General features: G+C 40.5%; 1 protein-coding gene across 1 annotated transcript in view; it reads left to right on the top strand.

The window, feature by feature from the left end:
- The window catches only part of LOC138948331 (uncharacterized), a 322,492-nt gene that overhangs the window by 284,987 nt on the left and 19,078 nt on the right, over positions 1-18,427 (top strand). Inside the window, exons 32-35 of the mRNA XM_070319840.1 lie at positions 2,810-2,890; positions 8,460-8,570; positions 11,681-11,809; positions 13,032-13,067. Of these exons, the coding sequence (XP_070175941.1) occupies positions 2,810-2,890; positions 8,460-8,570; positions 11,681-11,809; positions 13,032-13,067 (357 nt within the window). The remainder of the gene's footprint in view (positions 1-2,809; positions 2,891-8,459; positions 8,571-11,680; positions 11,810-13,031; positions 13,068-18,427) is intronic.

Genomic DNA, 18,427 nt, shown 5'->3' with positions numbered 1-18,427 from the left:
ATGACACCATTTTTTGCAAAGTATACAAAGTTGCGTGCATGTCACTATTTTTTTTTTTGGAACGTTACGAACGTTTGCAAATTTTGAACGGAAAACTGTTACAACATCCATTCTTGGGTCTGTTTGCTCCAAGTACTCGCGCGAATCCAGATGAGGGTCTTTGTCATCGTTCTGTGAAATGTGGAGAGGCTGCTATTTGTAGTTTTAGATTTATAGCAAATCAACTGCGGCTACCCAGCAAAAATACCACAAAAACAAACCCTGGTTTTGTTGCTGTTTTTGGGGATTGTGGTCGCTCTCCTTTACACGCTAGATCAGTCTGACTGCGCGACGGATTTGAACGAAATGTGTATGAGCTGTTAGGTAAGACACCAAATAAACTTTCGGATGTACAAAATGTAAAAATTAATATCATTCGGTTTAAGTCACTGTTTCGACGGTTAAAAGTGAATCACGCCGTCAAAAAACGCCATTTTTGACTCACATGCGAAGCAAAAGTGAGTCTATGAACTCACCCGAGTCGTCCGTCCGTCCGTCCGTCCGTCCGGAAAACTTTAACGTTGGATATTTCTTGGACACTATTCAGTCTATCAGTACCAAATTTGGCAAGATGGTGTATGATGACAAGGCCCCAAAAAACATACATAGCATCTTGACCTTGCTTCAAGGTCAAGGTCGCAGGGGCCATAAATGTTGCCTAAAAAACAGCTATTTTTCACATTTTTCCCATTTTCTCTGAAGTTTTTGAGATTCAATACCTCACCTATATATGATATATAGGACAAAGTAAGCCCCATCTTTTGATACCAGTTTGGTTTACCTTGCTTCAAGGTCAAGGTCACAGGAGCTCTTCAAAGTTGGATTGTATACATATTTTGAAGTGACCTTGACCCTGAACTATGGAAGATAACTGTTTCAAACTTAAAAATTATGTGGGGCACATGTTATGCTTTCATCATGAGACACATTTGGTCACATATGATCAAGGTCAAGGTCACTTTGACCCTTATGAAATGTGACCAAAATAAGGTAGTGAACCACTAAAAGTGACCATATCTCATGGTAGAAAGAGCCAATAAGCACCATTGTACTTCCTATGTCTTGAATTAACAGCTTTGTGTTGCATGACCTTGGATGACCTTGACCTTGGGTCAAGGTCACATGTATTTTGGTAGGAAAAATGTGTAAAGCATGTGAGTCGTATGGGCTTTGCCCTTCTTGTTGAGGGTAGGCGTGGTCACGGACCTGTGACGTCATACCCAAATATTGCTCAGATATTCCAGAAACACATTTTTGAGCAGAAGAAAGACTGATCTTCAAATACACGTATATTTCTGACAAAAAAACTGGCAGTCTTAGTCTTGGCTAGAGTATTGGTGATGACATCATGTTATGATGTCATAGTGTCTACGATGAGGTCACGGTATGATGTCATAGTGTCTGAAATGAGGTCAGAGAAGTGTCTCAGTACACATATTTTGTCTTGGCCAGCCCCAAAACATCACTGAAACATTTTTAATCAGTTATTTGTAAACTAGATGAATACCCGCTTCGCCGGGTACGGCTTCGCCGGGAAGAAGTAGAGCCGAATACCCGGGTACCCGGTTTTGCCGGGTGCGCACCGTACGTAGGAAACACGCAAAACACTGGAGAAGATAAGGAAGAGTTACTGGGAATGGATGTACAGAAAAACCAAAATCGGTTCAGCGCTGCGCGCTGATAGCACGCACGTATTCAAAATTTTCCACGATTGTGTCCGGGGTCTACCTGATTATGCCCACCAAATTTGAAGCAGATCCATCGAGAACTTTGGCCGTGAATCGCGAACACACAGACAGACATACAGACACACACAAGCCGTATATAGATATAGATACTGTGTCTCTTACCTTGACAAAAACATTACCACAAAATGGGCTCTGTCATAATAAAAAGTTTATCAAGTTCTAAGCCGATTTTTGTCTGATATTTTTTAACAGCCAGAATAACACCTTCATACAATACAAAATCCACGCACACATTTGGATATTTCATTTTAAATGCATTATATGTCCCAACATTATTGATGACCAATCTGTAGAATTCCAATTTTTATTGTACAAAGTCTTTTTATCCCTGCGAATATATTTACATTTTAATGTAAACATTCCGATGCAAAATCGTTAACAGTTGTTGGGTCACAGTTTCCATGTAATGTATTATTACGTTTAAATACATCGGTCCAAAACAGGTTTTCCATGTTCTACATCAATAATACATTTGCAAATTCTCCTCCTCTCATATCAACTGTTGTTAAAAGTGAATGTGCTGTTATCAATAATCTTGATATTAATCCAGTAAAATCAACAACCCTTGTTAACCAAACAATTGTCAGAGATGACAAAAACATCTCAAGTCAACCATATTTAGCCTTCCAGCTTCACAGGGCTGAGTGACCTTAGAAAAGAGGGAGTCTTCTAGCGGCATGGCAGCGGTGGGGGTAATCGGACATAACAATTAAAGGCGAGTCATATAAGCATTTGGTTTTCTTGTTTCGTAGAAGATCAATGGATCAACACACAGCACTCAACGCTGTGTGTATAACTCTCGCACTTGCATCATGCGTCACAGTGCTACCCTTGGTTGATCTGACGCACGTCAGTCGCGCAGCAAGTGGGCGACAGCCCTTAGGAAGGTTGGAAGGCTAAATGTGTCATACACCTTTCTTCTGCACGTTACCCATGCTCTGTTTGAATACATCCTTAGCAGCAAGAATCTTGTTTAAATCTCACCTGCATGGTTGTCAAACTGGAACACGTTTCTGTTTCAGGAATGGATTTTGGTGGACGCTGCACCCGATACGGTTCCGACTGCGCATTTGGTCTTGTCTGTGATTACACGGACAAGTGCAGTAAGTCTTGTGCTGACTATGCTTAACACCTTAAAGTTTTCTATTAGCCTAATGTTACTTAGGTTGGCTACAGGATAAAAAGATTCTATCCATCAATATGCTAATAACGTCTACGTCTGTTGGTCGAATACTTTGGAGGGACATTCACTTCAGCTTATTCATAGCCTCTACAGAAAGTGGCATATTGCTAGATTAAATGCTATGGCTTTTCAATAATTTCACACAAAGTTTCCAAATTCGGCGAACGACTCAACAGAACTAGCCTTAAAGTTGAGAGGTAGCCAAACTAACCCAATTTAAGCCCTCTGGGACAGATTGTTATCTTTGGGTTTATTCGAATGACCTAGTATACCATAACCAATATTAGACAATCAGTGACTTGAATACAGCAATTTTAGGCAGGGTGAGGATATGTGCGCGTTACAAATTCTCGTATTATTATTATTATTATTTCCCATCATCATGGAGGAATGCGTACACGTGAGTGATGAATTTTTCGCGTCATTCCGCAAATGTAACTTCACAACGAAGAGGGTCATTTTTCAGTCATTTGAGTTTAGCGAATATCTCCATAGTTGTTATACATAAACTTCAGTTTGTCCGCTACCACTCCACACAGTGTCCAGTATGTAGGTAAAGTGGTTTCTCTTGAAAATGTGTTCCAAATCACACCTACGAAATTGTCAATGTCCAAAATGTCCTCTCTAGGGATTGCCCTGAACCTAGCTTTAACTGCTTTCTTCGGGTCACCAATCATTTTGGGAATAAAGGGGGTGTTTTTGTATACTAAGACATTCATATAATCGGAAAGGTAAAAGTCTTGAGGGTTTCAATCAGGTAAATTAGACTACAGCTCAATGTTAAACCTCGTTCTGTTGAGTCCATCCCCGAATTTGGATTTTGTTGTTGTTGAAATCTCACAAAAGTCAGACCACAATTTTGCCACTTTGAGGAAGGGTCAAGGCAGGTTTCACGGTATTGATTTCAGTCATTTCCCATTCTCTCACACTTCCAGTCAAAAATAAAACTGTGAAATACTGTGAAAATGGATGTTATTTTAATTAATTAGGTTCAGTACAACACAAAACAAAGAAAAATATTATACGCAGTGGGTTTTTTTTCCATAGAAAATCAAGCGAAACGAAAGTTGCCCGCAAAACGTGAAAATCTATCAAACAAACTTGATGCAAGCCTGACTCCAGAAAGAAGACAGCAAACCACTAATACTAAATGGTTTAAATAAACTTCAAACATATAACAGATATTCACTACAAAGTTACTTGTCTTGGGCTGTCTATATGTTTGCATGATGCTGTCCTCGATCCGAACGCGAGTTTTACCTAAATTGGCCAGGGAAATGGTTTTTGTTTACATATCAAGGTTTCCAGAGACTAACAAAAGTCAAATGTTTTGAAAGTGTATTTATGTGTGTACACGATAAAATCAGATAAATACTTCTTTATCAATTGTTTAATGGCAGAAATCAACTTATAGTATATATACCCCCTAATTTCGAAAACAGTGCTCAAGAAAAGCCAAGATACCTAGGGTGTTCTGGAAGTCCTTAGACTCCAAGCTCCTGGTAATGCCTCCTGATATTTACAATGACGTATGCATACGGCAACCTTTCATCGGCGATGACACAAATGTTCATGTATCTCAAAGTTTCCTCTTCAAAGAAAACAGCTCTTGAAGAACACTACCCGTCCATGTATATTTGCCTGTCATGGAGCTCCCAAAAAGGGAGTTTACAACAATGATGTATACACATCTCTAAAAGGATTGTTACGTTTCTAACAGCTACTGAATATTGTGGGAATTTTTGGGGAAGAATGCTGCTTCCAAAACGAGTACTTACAACTGGTACAATGAATTTAAATTGGGTAGACACGTCTTCAAAGATGACACCCGGCCAGACCGACAGTTGAATGCTGTTACTGCAACAAACGTTGCTGTCGCTGAAACCTTAAAGAGAGATGATGCACGGAGGCAAAGGACACACACGGAGGCAAAGGACACATAGGTAATTGAATGTGATCTGGCACAAGCCTTTGCGGGTACACGAGCGTTGCAGACAGTGGGTGCCCGTGCTCTTTTATTGCACAAAAGGGGGTATGTCTCGGAATGTGCATACAAATATTCTCCAATTGTCACTATAGAGAGTGTAAGGGTTTTATGAATGTTGTCGAAGGCGATGGGGACTTGGGTCTATCAATCTGACCCCTGGCAACACATCGATCAGCCGTTGTGATGTTCCTAAACGGCTCCACCCCTATCAACTATTGGTGATCTCGGAACACTGGCAAGAAGAAGGTGGTCATATTTGTTTGGAAAACAAGAACAAATCGCCACAATTATATAAGGCCGGGAGCAGCGTACGGTTACCTTAGAGTAGTACAAGCATCATTGCCTGCCCGTGGTGTTTTAAGTTTGGCGCCAAACACGGGTACTTGAGGGTTGATGCTATTGTCCATTAAAATGACCCGTAATCGAATTTCTTACAAATTAGGATGTCTGCCTGAAGTTTCATTCACTATATTTTCCTGAATATGCCCCGTTTGACGTTTTCCTGTTTTCACATTTAAAGAAAAAGCTCTGAGAAAACCGTTACGAGAGCCTTGAAGCTGCTGTCCGAGAGTAAACGAGGGTCATTTATGGCATCGGCAAAAACACTCACGCCGAAATCTTTGAAAGGTATTTTTACAGAATGTCAACGTGTGTCACAGCTCAGGAAGGATCTTTCGAGAAAATGGCGTGGTCAAATTAACGGTGGGCTGTGCGCTAATATAAGATTCCAAGGACTTCAAGAATACCCCTCGTACATGTTTCATTAACAAGAAACACTTTTTTTTCATTAAAAGACACTCGCTCGTTTTATTCTAAAATAATGATTATTGCATACATATATGAATACAGAATGTAAAACAAATCTATTTTATTTTAACTTTAAGTGAAAAACAATTCCCCCTGTCAGTACTGCCTACGTTTGCAACGTCTGCTAGCTGACAGCAACTTCTCGCTCGTGTATGAAAAGTGAATCGGCAAAATCAGCAAAGAGACACCGGTTAGAAATCCAGAACTGCAAAGAAAACGTTAATCAAACGTCTATAATCTGTGAAAAAGCTAAAAAAAAATCTGATCGAGCATGAAGCAGTGGCGAACGTGTGGTAGCGAACGTTGCTGACAGACGGAGTATTGCTCGACGAAAAGGCAATAAAAACAACAAAATCGCACCTGAAAAAAGTTAGCACAAATCCTGCATTGGGCCTCAACTTTGAAAAGTGTGCAATACGTCACATCCGGCATAGGATTTCCCGGAAATTACAATGTAAGTGATAGTCGCGATCGTTGGTCGACCACGATCGGACATTCCCAAAAATGGAAACGGCGCGAAATTTCGCGAAATTTCGGTCATTGTAATTGCTTTCCAATGAAGTACAGACTATAAAGGTGTGTTTTCAATGTCAAAATAAAATCATGTTATCATTTCTTATGGTAAAGTAGCTTACTTAGTTTATCTGTGAAGACGTAGTGTCAGACAGACAGCTTCCCGTTCTCGATTGGATTTTTTGTGTGCAAAATATGCAATGCAAAATTCATATTTGGGCTTTTTTGTTTGTTTGTATGTTTAGATATTGCAGCTCTGCTATCAAATATGACCATTCAGTGTGAATCGAGTGCCTTTGCGTTTCTCTTTTCACATCAAAGGTTGGCTGCTGTCATGCAGAAGAAAATGGCGTCTGTCAGGATTCACACGTTCGCTTCCATACACATGTGCATAAAATGCCAACAAAAACAACTCAAACGATTTTTTTCTCAGAATTTTATTCAAAATGACACATTTTTGCATAGCATATAAAAATATTTGGCACAAGTTAGAAATCAGAGCACATTGTGCATTCAACAGAATGTCTCAATACCGTGAAACCTGCCCGGAGTCAATTTTTCGTGGAGTAAAAATGTCGTGTTACACCGGTTCATGACCGTTGTGGTAACGAGCGCACAGTACATTGCTGTCTCTATATTGTGTTCCTACGAATCGAAAGTACGATCGCCAAGCCCTTCTGTCATTGACGGCAACGTTCGATATTTCCGTCTGTCAGCGTCGCCAACGTTCGACAGATTGTACTACTGTTACTCACAAACTTTCAATTTACACAATGAAATGCCAATAACATGCAAACACAAGAATGGGAGACGAAGGGAAAACCTACTAGCGATTGAAATTATGCAAACGAACTCACAAATCCCTCACTTCCGAATGCAAACGCTTCAAATCCTTATGCGTGCGTCGCTGTGTCGAACGTTGGGTTGACGAACGTTGCTGACAGACGCAACAAAACTTGATCAAAAGGCACTAAAAACGATTAAATGTTTTACTCACTGGGTATCGCATTCCTCATTTTCTTCCTGCATACGATCTGAAGCGGTTGAAACGTCGTTTCCTATGAAAGGCTCGGTTATTTCCGTTAAAAATGAAGTTTGCTGAACGTGTGATTCTGTCTACAGACACCGGTCGGATCACAACAAAAATGTTCATTCTTTGCGATTTTGTGATACTGTTGATGATACACCTGCTTTCCAGTGAAGAACATCAATAAAATGATGTTGACAAGCAAGAATAACAAAGACAAAAGCACGCGATGTGTAAAATTAGGCTTTGCTTTTTAAACAAAGCACGTGTTTTTTTTCCTGACAGACGCTTTCGGTGGCGATTGAACATTTTTCCAGAAACGGTTTTATGCTCCTATTTGATATTTTTCCCCCATTTTATCTAGTCAGAGACTAACCTTGTGTATTAATTGAATTAATGACCCCATTATCATAAGTTTTGTGTGTTATTTTCGTGTCTGCTTGAATCACACTTTGAAATGGGGTCATGTGACAGAAGGAAATGGTGTCTGTCAGGATTCACACGTTCGCTTAAAAAAACTCGCCCAAATAATTGCTCAAACACAAACATTTTAGCTTTTATTTATTTTTTTGTATTGCAAATACCATACTTACTCATGCCAAGCAGAAAAAATGATGAAAATCAACACAGTAAGCAAGTAATTTGAAGGCAAAGTTTACACACATCAAAGAGTCCGATTACCGTGAAACCTGCCTCATGCATAAGCTGAAGTTAGCATTAACACTGTGTTAACCTGACACATTTGACTTGAGGGAACACTGAAGTAGGTTGAATAGTAGCGGCCTAGGACAGTTTGTTTTGTTCTAGTATATCATATGTTTCAATATTTCTCTGCAAACAGAGTCTAGGGTATTCTGAATCAGTGTGTGTGTGTGTGTGTGTGTGTGTGTGTGTGTGTGTGTGTGTGTGTGTCTGTGTCTGTGTGTGACTGTGTGTGTGTCTTTGTGTGTGTGCGTGTGTGTGTGTGTGGTGTGTGTCTGTATGTATGTGTGTCTGTGTGTGTGTGTGTGTGTCTGTGTGTGTGTGTGTATGTGTGTGTGTGTGTGTGTGTGTGTCTGTGTGTGTCTGTGTGTGTGTGTGTGTGTGTGTGTGTGTGTGTGTGTGTGTCTGTGTGTGTCTGTGTGTGTGTGATACATACAAGCACTGTGTGTCCAGGTTTCGGCTTGGGACGCGCGTGCAACAAAACTGAGGACTGCTCCATCGGAGCATTCTGCCAAAATGGAACCTGTGCCTGCAAGAACCGACAGTCTGTCGGCACCATTTGTGGTACCTATCTTACTGTGGTTGTGTTGTGTGATACTACTGTGATACCTATCTGATTGTGGTTGTAATGTGTGGTACTACTGTGGTACCTATCTGACTGTGGTTGCGTTGTGTGGTATTACTGTGGTACCTATCTGACTGTGGTTGTGATGTGTGGTACTACTGTGATACCTATCTGACTGTGGTTGTGTTGTGTGATACTACTGTGATACCTATCTGACTGTGCTAGTGATGTGTGGTACCTATCTGACTGTAGTTTTTATGTGTGGTACTACTGTGGTACCCATCTGTCTGTGGTTGTGATGTGTGGTACTACTGTGATACCTATCTGACTGTGGTAGTGATGTGTGATACTACTGTGGTACCTATCTGATTGTGGTTGTGTTGTGTGGTATTACTGTGGTACCTATCTGACTGTGGTTGTGATGTGTGGTACTACTGTGGTACCTATATGACTGTGGTTGTGTTGTGTGGTACTATATACTACTGTGATACCTATCTGACTGTGGTTGTGATTAGTGGTACTACTGTGATACATATCTGACTGTGGTTGTGATGTGTGGAACTACTGAGATACTTATCTGACTGTGGGTTTGATGTGTGGTACTTCTGTGATACCTATCTGACTGTGATTGTGATGTGTGGTACCTATCTGACTGTGGTTGTGATGTGTGGTACTACTGTGATACCTATCTGACTGTGGTTGTGATGTGTGGTACTACTGTGATACCTATCTGACTGTGGTTGTGATGTGTGGTACTACTGTGATACCTATCTGACTGTGGTTTTGATGTGTGGTATTACTGTGGTACCTACCTGACTGTGGTTGTGCTGTGTGGTACTACTGTGATACATATCTGGCTGGTTGTGATGTGTGGTACTACTGTGATACATATCTGACTGTGGTTGTGATGTGTGGTACTACTGAGATACCTATCTGACTGTGGTTGTGTTGTGTGATACTACTGTGATACCTATCTGACTGTGCTAGTGATGTGTGGTACCTATCTGACTGTAGTTTTTATGTGTGGTACTACTGTGGTACCCATCTGTCTGTGGTTGTGATGTGTGGTACTACTGTGATACCTATCTGACTGTGGTAGTGATGTGTGATACTACTGTGGTACCTATCTGATTGTGGTTGTGTTGTGTGGTATTACTGTGGTACCTATCTGACTGTGGTTGTGTTGTGTGGTACTACTTTGGTACCTATCTGACTGTGGTTGTGATGTGTGGTACTACTGTGGTACCTATATGACTGTGGTTGTGTTGTGTGGTACTATATACTACTGTGATACCTATCTGACTGTGGTTGTGATTAGTGGTACTTCTGTGATACCTATCTGACTGTGATTGTGATGTGTGGTACCTATCTGACTGTGGTTGTGATGTGTGGTACTACTCTGATACCTATCTGACTGTGGTTGTGATGTGTGGTACTACTGTGATACCTATCTGACTGTGGTTGTGATGTGTGGTACTACTGTGATACCTATCTGACTGTGGTTTTGATGTGTGGTATTACTGTGGTACCTACCTGACTGTGGTTGTGCTGTGTGGTACTACTGTGATACATATCTGGCTGGTTGTGATGTGTGGTACTACTGTGATACATATCTGACTGTGGTTGTGATGTGTGGTACTACTGAGATACCTATCTGACTGTTGTTGTGTTGTGTGGTACTACTGTGGTACCTATCTCACAATGGTTGCGATGTGTGCCAGTAGTATCACACGTCCGTCCGTCCGTCCGTCCGTAGGCGAACAAATTAACGTTGAGGGCATCGTGGATGTTTGTGAAGCTAAAGCATTGAATTCGGGTTACGGTTAGGGTTAGGGTACTTTGAACATATTTAGGTACTTTGAACACTCTAGAGTAGCTGCATGATGTTTATTTTGTCAATTGCAACCTCTTATGGGTTAGTTAGGGTTAACCCTAACCCTAACTAACCCCTCAGCAGTGATTCCCCTAAATGTATTACTTTAAAAATTAGTATAGAGGACGTCCCAATTGGTTTGAGTACACTTAACAAGAGACTTCCCTAATACTAAGCATACAAACAATATTGTCATCATTTTCACGAGTTTTCATTCACAAACACCTGGCAAATAAATCTCATGTTCCCCATGCAATAACTCGAGGTGGTGAATGGGTTTGAGCTTTCATGTGAAACGTGGATTGTCAAAGTAAAAGCCAATCAGGCTGATTGTTTGATGTGTGGAACCATCGTGGCTTTGGATTTGTGTTTCCGAGGAAAACGATTGTAAGCATTCACTCTCAAAGACCCAATCAATGTTGATAATTACCGCGGCGACTCATGGTCAATTTGCAACTTATCTCTGTAATCGCAAAATCCACAACGAAAAGTCATAAACACTTAAAAGAAAAGAAATATGCTCAACACTTACTGAATTCACAGGTATGATCGCAGCTCTGTACATTTTCAGACTGGAAGAAAAGCGTCAACAAGCTACGTTTGACGTCACAAACAAGTTTGACGTGTTATCTCGTGCTACTGTGACGATGCTTTGTGGCCCGGAGTTGGATTCTAACAATTCGTCTCCCTGTGGGTTATTGTGCATTTTGTTGCACAACCAAAATGATGACAAAAACGATGTTTGGTAGCTTGTTGTCAGACCAGCACTTTGTTGTTGGTCCTCGGAGAACATATCGCCTTTTGTCTCATCTTTATCAACCGCGGCCTTCGGCCTTGGTCGATAAAGATGAAACAAAAGACGATATGGTCCCCTTGGACCAACAAAAAAGCTGGTCTGACAACAAGCCACCAAACATCTTATATTGTTTTGAAGAAATGTTTTGTTCTCGAAGTTCAGGGCAATTTATTAATTGTATTTCTTGTCTTTAGAGAGAGGAAAAAAAGTATGGAGAATAACTCCTTGATTGAATGAAGCAAAATGACGCCACAAATCAGTACATGGAGCCTGAATCGTCTTCGGGTATGGTTAGCCGAGACTCTCTGAATGTAGTCTCGCCGAAAACTGGTTTGAGGAGTTTATCTTTCAGTTAGATGCCCACATATTGACTAACTGTTTTTATATTGCTTCATGCTACTTAATCACTGTAACATTAACTGTTGTGTATTGCTCGTTAGAACCACAACAGGGCGAGGTGTATTCCGCGTGCAGCGAGGTCTTAGCGTGCACTGTGGCCAACTCATCCTGCGTGGCGAGCGTGTGTCAGTGTAAAGCCGACTTCACTGTTACTCAAACCTTCACCTGCAGTGAGTGATTAGCATGACCATGATGACGATGATGATGATGATGATGATGATGATGATGATGACTACGATTATGATCATGATAACGACTACGACTATGATGATGGTGACGACGACTATGATGATGCTGACGACGACGACGACGACGATGATGATGCTTACGACGATGATGATGATGCTGACGACGACGACTACGATGATGATGATGATGATGATGATGATGATGATGATGATGATGATGATGATGATGATGATGATGATGATGATGATGACGACGACGACTACGATGATGCTTACGACGATGATGATGCTGACGACGACTACAATGATGATGACGATGACGATGTTGATGATGATTGTGATGAGCCTGGTTGCTAACAAAAGAAAATGACTGATAGATTACTCGACTATACTGGCAAGTTAAGGTGAGAGGTGACACGGAATTTTCGTCCAAAATCGTTCCATGACGTGATTTCGGTTGTCAGCATATTTAGGTACATTGAACACGCTAGAATAGCTGCATGATGTTTATTTTGTCAATTGCATCCTCTCATTTGCAATAAAATGACGATTTTCAAAGTGAGTGAATGCTATAAATATGTACACTTGGTGAACACTTTATGTTTCAAGGTAGAGCAGCAGTCCCTGTTAGTTGAATTTGTCGGATTTATTCCATGCGAACGTCCTCAGTCGGAATTCGTGTTTTTTTTCGAGGATGTCACAATTACTTTTTGGGGACTTTTCTGAAAGCATCCATCAATTTGTCACAAAATGTTAGTGCTAGTGCTAAACATGAGCATGAATGTGAATTGTCATGCTTTTTAGTTTAAAAGTACATGAAAATGTTGCCCCAAAAATTGCAAAAAGCCAGTTTTGATTGTTCGTGCCACCTCTCCTTAAAATAAAAGTCAGTTCACAAGGCTGATTTTCAACCAACTTTCAACATGCTTTCGAACTTTTTTGTCAGAACAAAGTTTGTTGAAATTCAAAGCTCGCCAATAGAGACCGTCATATGGTCAACTTCTCGCCGACTTGGCCTCGGCAATTCCTGAGACTTTAGACGGCAAAATTTGGACATGCAGTTGGTTTAAGTCGATCATGTGAACAGCGCCTACGTTAACCAACGAATTAAGAAATGAAAAATTGCAAAAACACGTATTCACCCACAATCAATCATCAGTAATCCGTTGCATCTTATCCAACAATCAATCATTGTATTTTTCAGGGTCAATCTCCGGCAGCTCCAAAAGTGCCGGTTCAAGTAAGTATACATTAGATCGTAGATTGTAATATTGCTTGCATTCGATTGATTGGTGGATCGCAGACCAAGGGGAGACACTATAGTTAAAAAAAAGTGATATCTTTTTGATTTCCTGGTCATTTTTGTTTTCTCTCTGATTCTTGATTGTAAACCTCTTCTTGTTACTTCGCTTTATTTATCTGGATGATAATTAATCATATACAGCTAAATGAATGAAACTAAATTGTTCCTATGAAAATGATGTGTTAATTACTATCTATTTATAAAACAAAACAAACACAGAACAAAAACACGTGTATACACCAGAAATGACGACAAACACAAGGCATTTGGTTACCTAGTATTTTATTATATTATGAAGACTGTAACAACACACGTGTTGTAATGATACAAATACAATCACAATAATAATGAATTATAATTACAACTGCCTGATTTTCAATATACCTCAGATTTGTTAACATTTACAGACCTGGTTACTGTACGAAATTTGCGTACAATCTTACGAAATTGAAGACCGGTATACGATTATACGCCAGATATTAAAATCATACGCAAAAAAAAAAAATTTAAAAACAAATTAAAACAAAATCAATCGAGAATATTCCTGTACATCACTGAAGGGGTTTTTGTGTGAAGATGGAACATGACTACCTTAATTATGGGGTTCTTCAGGAGTTAAAAATATAAGTCTGAAGAGGACTGTGTGAGCCTAGAAAGCAATGTGTAAAGAGGACTGTATGAGACCAGAAAATACTGACCAGTGCAGTGACAGCAATGAAGGGCTGACTCAATACTGCTGACAGCAGCTGATGCAAATTTTCCTCAGAGGTCAAAAATAAAAATTATGTTTTTCTATCATTCGTTTTGTGTCACATTTTCAAATATCTAATAGTGTATGGGTTTTTTTTCAACAAAAATGTTTTAATTTACTTTCAGCACAAATTCTTTTTTACATGTATTTACAGTCTTTAAATAATGGGGTTTGAGGGGGGAATAAAGCACAGTGTGTACCGCGAGAATGAATTGTACACCTTAAAATTCTGATTGTACACATTTTTAGCCTCATTTGTACACCAGGAAATTTTAGTGGTAATCAGGTCTGCATTTAGTACAAATTGTGGATTTTGTCTTCTGTTTGAATGTAAAGTGAATACATGTACAAACTTGGGCACGAAAAATGTATTTTTAGTTACAACATCAAAGTGTCACGTGACTCTCCAGTCGAGTTTATGTTAATCTTATGCATACCAGATTAGAGCTTTTTCAATTCTAAACAAAACGAAATGCGACCTGAACTGCATTCTCGATGAGCTTTAAAAAAACCTTATGTGACGAAAAGAAGAAAATAAGATAAAAATTAATAGCAAGAACTGTTGAGAATAAATGATGAGTATTGATCAGTGTAACCTTGAAATAGGCTTCTTAGTGCTTGAAGAAACTGGCTAATTTTGTATTATATCATTTTGTTGAATTTGGCTTCCGTTGTTTTAGTGGAACTTGATTTCAGAATCAGTGGGTTTTTTTTAAAACATAGACATGATATGCGTGTCTCTGTGTTTGAAACAGACATGATATGCGTGTTTCTGTGTTTGAAACAGACATGATGTGCATTTGCCTGTGTTTGAAACAGACATGACATGCGTGTCACTGTGTTTGAAACAGACTTGGTGTGCGTGCCCCTATATTTGAAACAGACATAAAATACGCGTGTCCCTTTGTTTGAAACAGACATGAAGTGCGTGTCCCTGTGTTTGAAACAGACAGGTTGTGCTCGTCCCTGTGTTTAAAACAGACATGATGTGCTTGTCTCTGTGATTCAAACAGACATGATGTGTGTGTCCCTGTGTTTAAAACAGACATGATGTGCTTGTCTCTGTGATTCAAACAGACATGATGTGTGTGTCCCTGTGTTTAAAACAGACATCATGTGCGTGTCCCTGTGTTCAAAACAGACATGATGTGCCTGTCCCTGTGTTTGAAACAGACATGATGTGCGTGTCCCTGTGTTTGAAACAGACATGATGTGCGTGTCCCTGTGTTTGAAACAGACATGATGTGCGTGTCCCTGTGTCTGAAACAGACATGATGTGCGTGTCCCTGTTTTTAAAACAGACATGATGTGCCTGTCCCTGTGTTTGAAACAGACATGATGTGCGTGTCCCTGTGTTTGAAACAGACATAATGTGCGTGTCTCTGTGTTTAAAACAGACATGATGTGCGTTACGCTGTGTTTCAAACAGACATGTTGTGCGTGTCCGTGGGTTTGAAACAGACATGATGTGCGTGTCCCTGTGTTTGAATCAGAAATGAAGTGCGTGTCCCTGTGTTTGAATCAGACATGAAGTGCGTGTCCCTGTATTTGAATCAGAAATGAAGTACGTGTCCCTGTGTTTGAAACAGACATAAAGTGCGTGTCCCTGTGTTGAAACAGACATTAAGTGCGTGTCCCTGTGTTTAAATCAGAAATGAAGTACGTGTCCCTGTGTTTGAAACAGACATGATGTGCGTGTCCCTGTGTCTGAAACAGACATGAAGCTCGTGTCCCTGTGTTTGAAACAGACATGAAGTGCAAGTCCCTGTGTTTGAAACAGACATGATGTGCGTGTCCCTGTGTTTAAAACAGACATGAAGTGCGTGTCCCTGTGTTTGAAACAGACATGATGTGCGTGTCCCTGTGTTTGAAACAGACATGATGAGCGTGTCCCTGTGTTTGAAACAGACATGATGTGCGTGTCCCTGTGTTTGAAACAGACATGATGTGTGTGTCCCTGTGTTTGAAACAGACATGATGTGCGTGTCCCTGTGTTTGAAACAGACATGATGTGCGTGTCCCTGTGTTTAAAACAGACATGATGTGCGTGTCCCTGTGTTTAAAACAGACATGATGTGCGTGTCCCTGTGTTTAAAACAGACATGATCTGCGTGTCCCTGTGTTTGAAACAGACATGATGTGTGTGTCCCTGTGTTTGAAACAGACATGATGTGCGTGTCCCTGTGTTTAAAACAGACATGATCTGCGTGTCCCTGTGTTTGAAACAGACATGATGTGCGTGTCCCTATGTTTGAAACAGACATGATGAGCGTGTCCCTGTGTTTGAAACAGACATGATGTGCGTATCCCTGTGTTTAAAACAGACATGATCTGCCTGTCCCTGTGTTTGAAACAGACATGATGTGCGTGTCCCTGTGTTTGAAACGGACATGAAGTGCGTGTCCCTGTGTTTAAAACAGACATGATGTGCGTGTCCCTGTGTTTGAATCAGACATGATGTGCGTGTCCCTGTGTTTAAAACAGACATGAAGTGCGTGTCCCTGTGTTTGAAACAGACATGATGTGCGTGTCCCTGTGTTTAAAACAGACATGAAGTGCGTGTCCCTGTGTTTAAAACAGACATGATGTGCGTGTTCCTGTGTTTGGAACAGACATGATCTGCGTGTCCCTGTGTTTGAAACAGACATGATGTGCGTGTCCCTGTGTTTGAAACAGACATGATGTGCGTGTCCCTGTGTTTAAAACAGACATGAAGTGCGTGTCCCTGTGTTTAAAACAGACATGATGTGCGTGTCCCTGTGTTTGAAACAGACATGATGTGCGTGTCCCTGTGTTTGAAACAGACATGATGTGCGTGTCCCTGTGTTTAAAACAGACATGATGTGCGTGTCCCTGTGTTTAAAACAGACATGATGTGCGTGTCCCTGTGTTTAAAACAGACATGAAGTGCGTGTCCCTGTGTTTGAAACAGACATCATGTGTGTCCCTGTGTTTGAAACAGACATGATGTGCGTGTCCCTGTGTTTGAATCAGAAATGAAGTGCGTGTCCCTGTGTTTGAATCAGAAATGAAGTACGTGTCCCTGTGTTTAAAACAGACATGATGTGCCTGTCCCTGTGGCTGAAACAGACATGATGTGCGTGTCCCTGTGTTTAAAACAGACATGATGTGCCTGTCCCTGTGTTTGAAACAGACATGATCTGCGTGTCCCTGTGTTTAAAACAGACATCATGTGTGTCCCTGTGTTTGAAACAGACATCATGTGTTTGTCCCTGTGTTTAAAACAGACATCATGTGTGTCCCTGTGTTTAAAACAGACATGATGTGCGTGTCCCTGTGTTTAAAACAGACATCATGTGCGTGTCCCTGTGTTCAAAACAGACATGATGTGCCTGTCCCTGTGTTTGAAACAGACATGATGTGCGTATCCCTGTGTTTAAAACAGACATGATCTGCCTGTCCCTGTGTCTGAAACAGACATGATGCAGACCTGGTTACTGTACGAAATTTGCGTACAATCTTACGAAATTGAAGACTGCTGTACGATTATACGCCAGACATTAAAATCATACGCAAAAAAAAAAAATTTAAAAAAATCAATCGAGAATATTCCTGTACATCACTGAAGGGGTTTTTGTGTGAAGATGGAACATGACTACCTTAATTATGGGGTTCTTCAGGAGTTAAAAATATAAGTCTGAAGAGGACTGTGTGAGCCTAGAAAGCAATGTGTAAAGAGGACTGTATGAGACCAGAAAATACTGACCAGTGCAGTGACAGAAATGAAGGGCTGACTCAATACTGCTGACAGCAGCTGATGCAAATTTTCCTCAGAGGTCAAAAATAAAAATTATGTTTTTCTATCATTCGTTTTGTGTCACATTTTCAAATATCTAATAGTGTATGGGTTTTTTTTCAACAAAAATGTTTTAATTTACTTTCAGCACAAATTCTTTCTTACATGTATTTACAGTCTTTAAATAATGGGGTTTGAGGGGGGGAATAAAGCACAGTGTGTACCACGAGAATGAATTGTACACCTTAAAATTCTGATTGTACACATTTTTAGCCTCATTTGTACACCAGGAAATTTTAGTGGTAATCAGGTCTGCATGATGTGCGTGTCCCTGTGTTTGAAACAGACATGATGTGCGTGTCCCTGTGTTTGAAACAGACATGATGTGCGTGTCCCTGTGTTTGAAACAGACATGATGTGCGTGTCCCTGTGTTTGAAACAGACATGATGTGCGTGTCTCTGTGTTTGAAACAGACATGATGTGCGTGTCCCTGTGTTTGAAACAGACATGATGTGCGTGTCCCTGTATTTAAAACAGACATGATGTGCGTGTCCCTGTGTTTAAAACAGACATGATGTGCGTGTCCCTGTGTTTAAAACAAACATGATGTGCGTCCCTGTGTTTAAAACAAACATGATGTGCGTGTCCCTGTGTTTAAAACAGACATGATGTGCGTGTCCCTGTGTTTAAAACAGACATGATGTGCGTGTCCCTGTGTTTAAAACAAACATGATGTGCGTCCCTGTGTTTAAAACAGACATGATGTGCGCGTCCCTGTGTTTAAAACA

Source organism: Littorina saxatilis, linkage group LG15 (assembly GCF_037325665.1).
Source record: "Littorina saxatilis isolate snail1 linkage group LG15, US_GU_Lsax_2.0, whole genome shotgun sequence".
Taxonomy (NCBI): domain Eukaryota; kingdom Metazoa; phylum Mollusca; class Gastropoda; order Littorinimorpha; family Littorinidae; genus Littorina; species Littorina saxatilis.
Note: the sequence above shows the minus strand (reverse complement) of the source record. Positions and strands in the feature narration are given on the sequence as shown.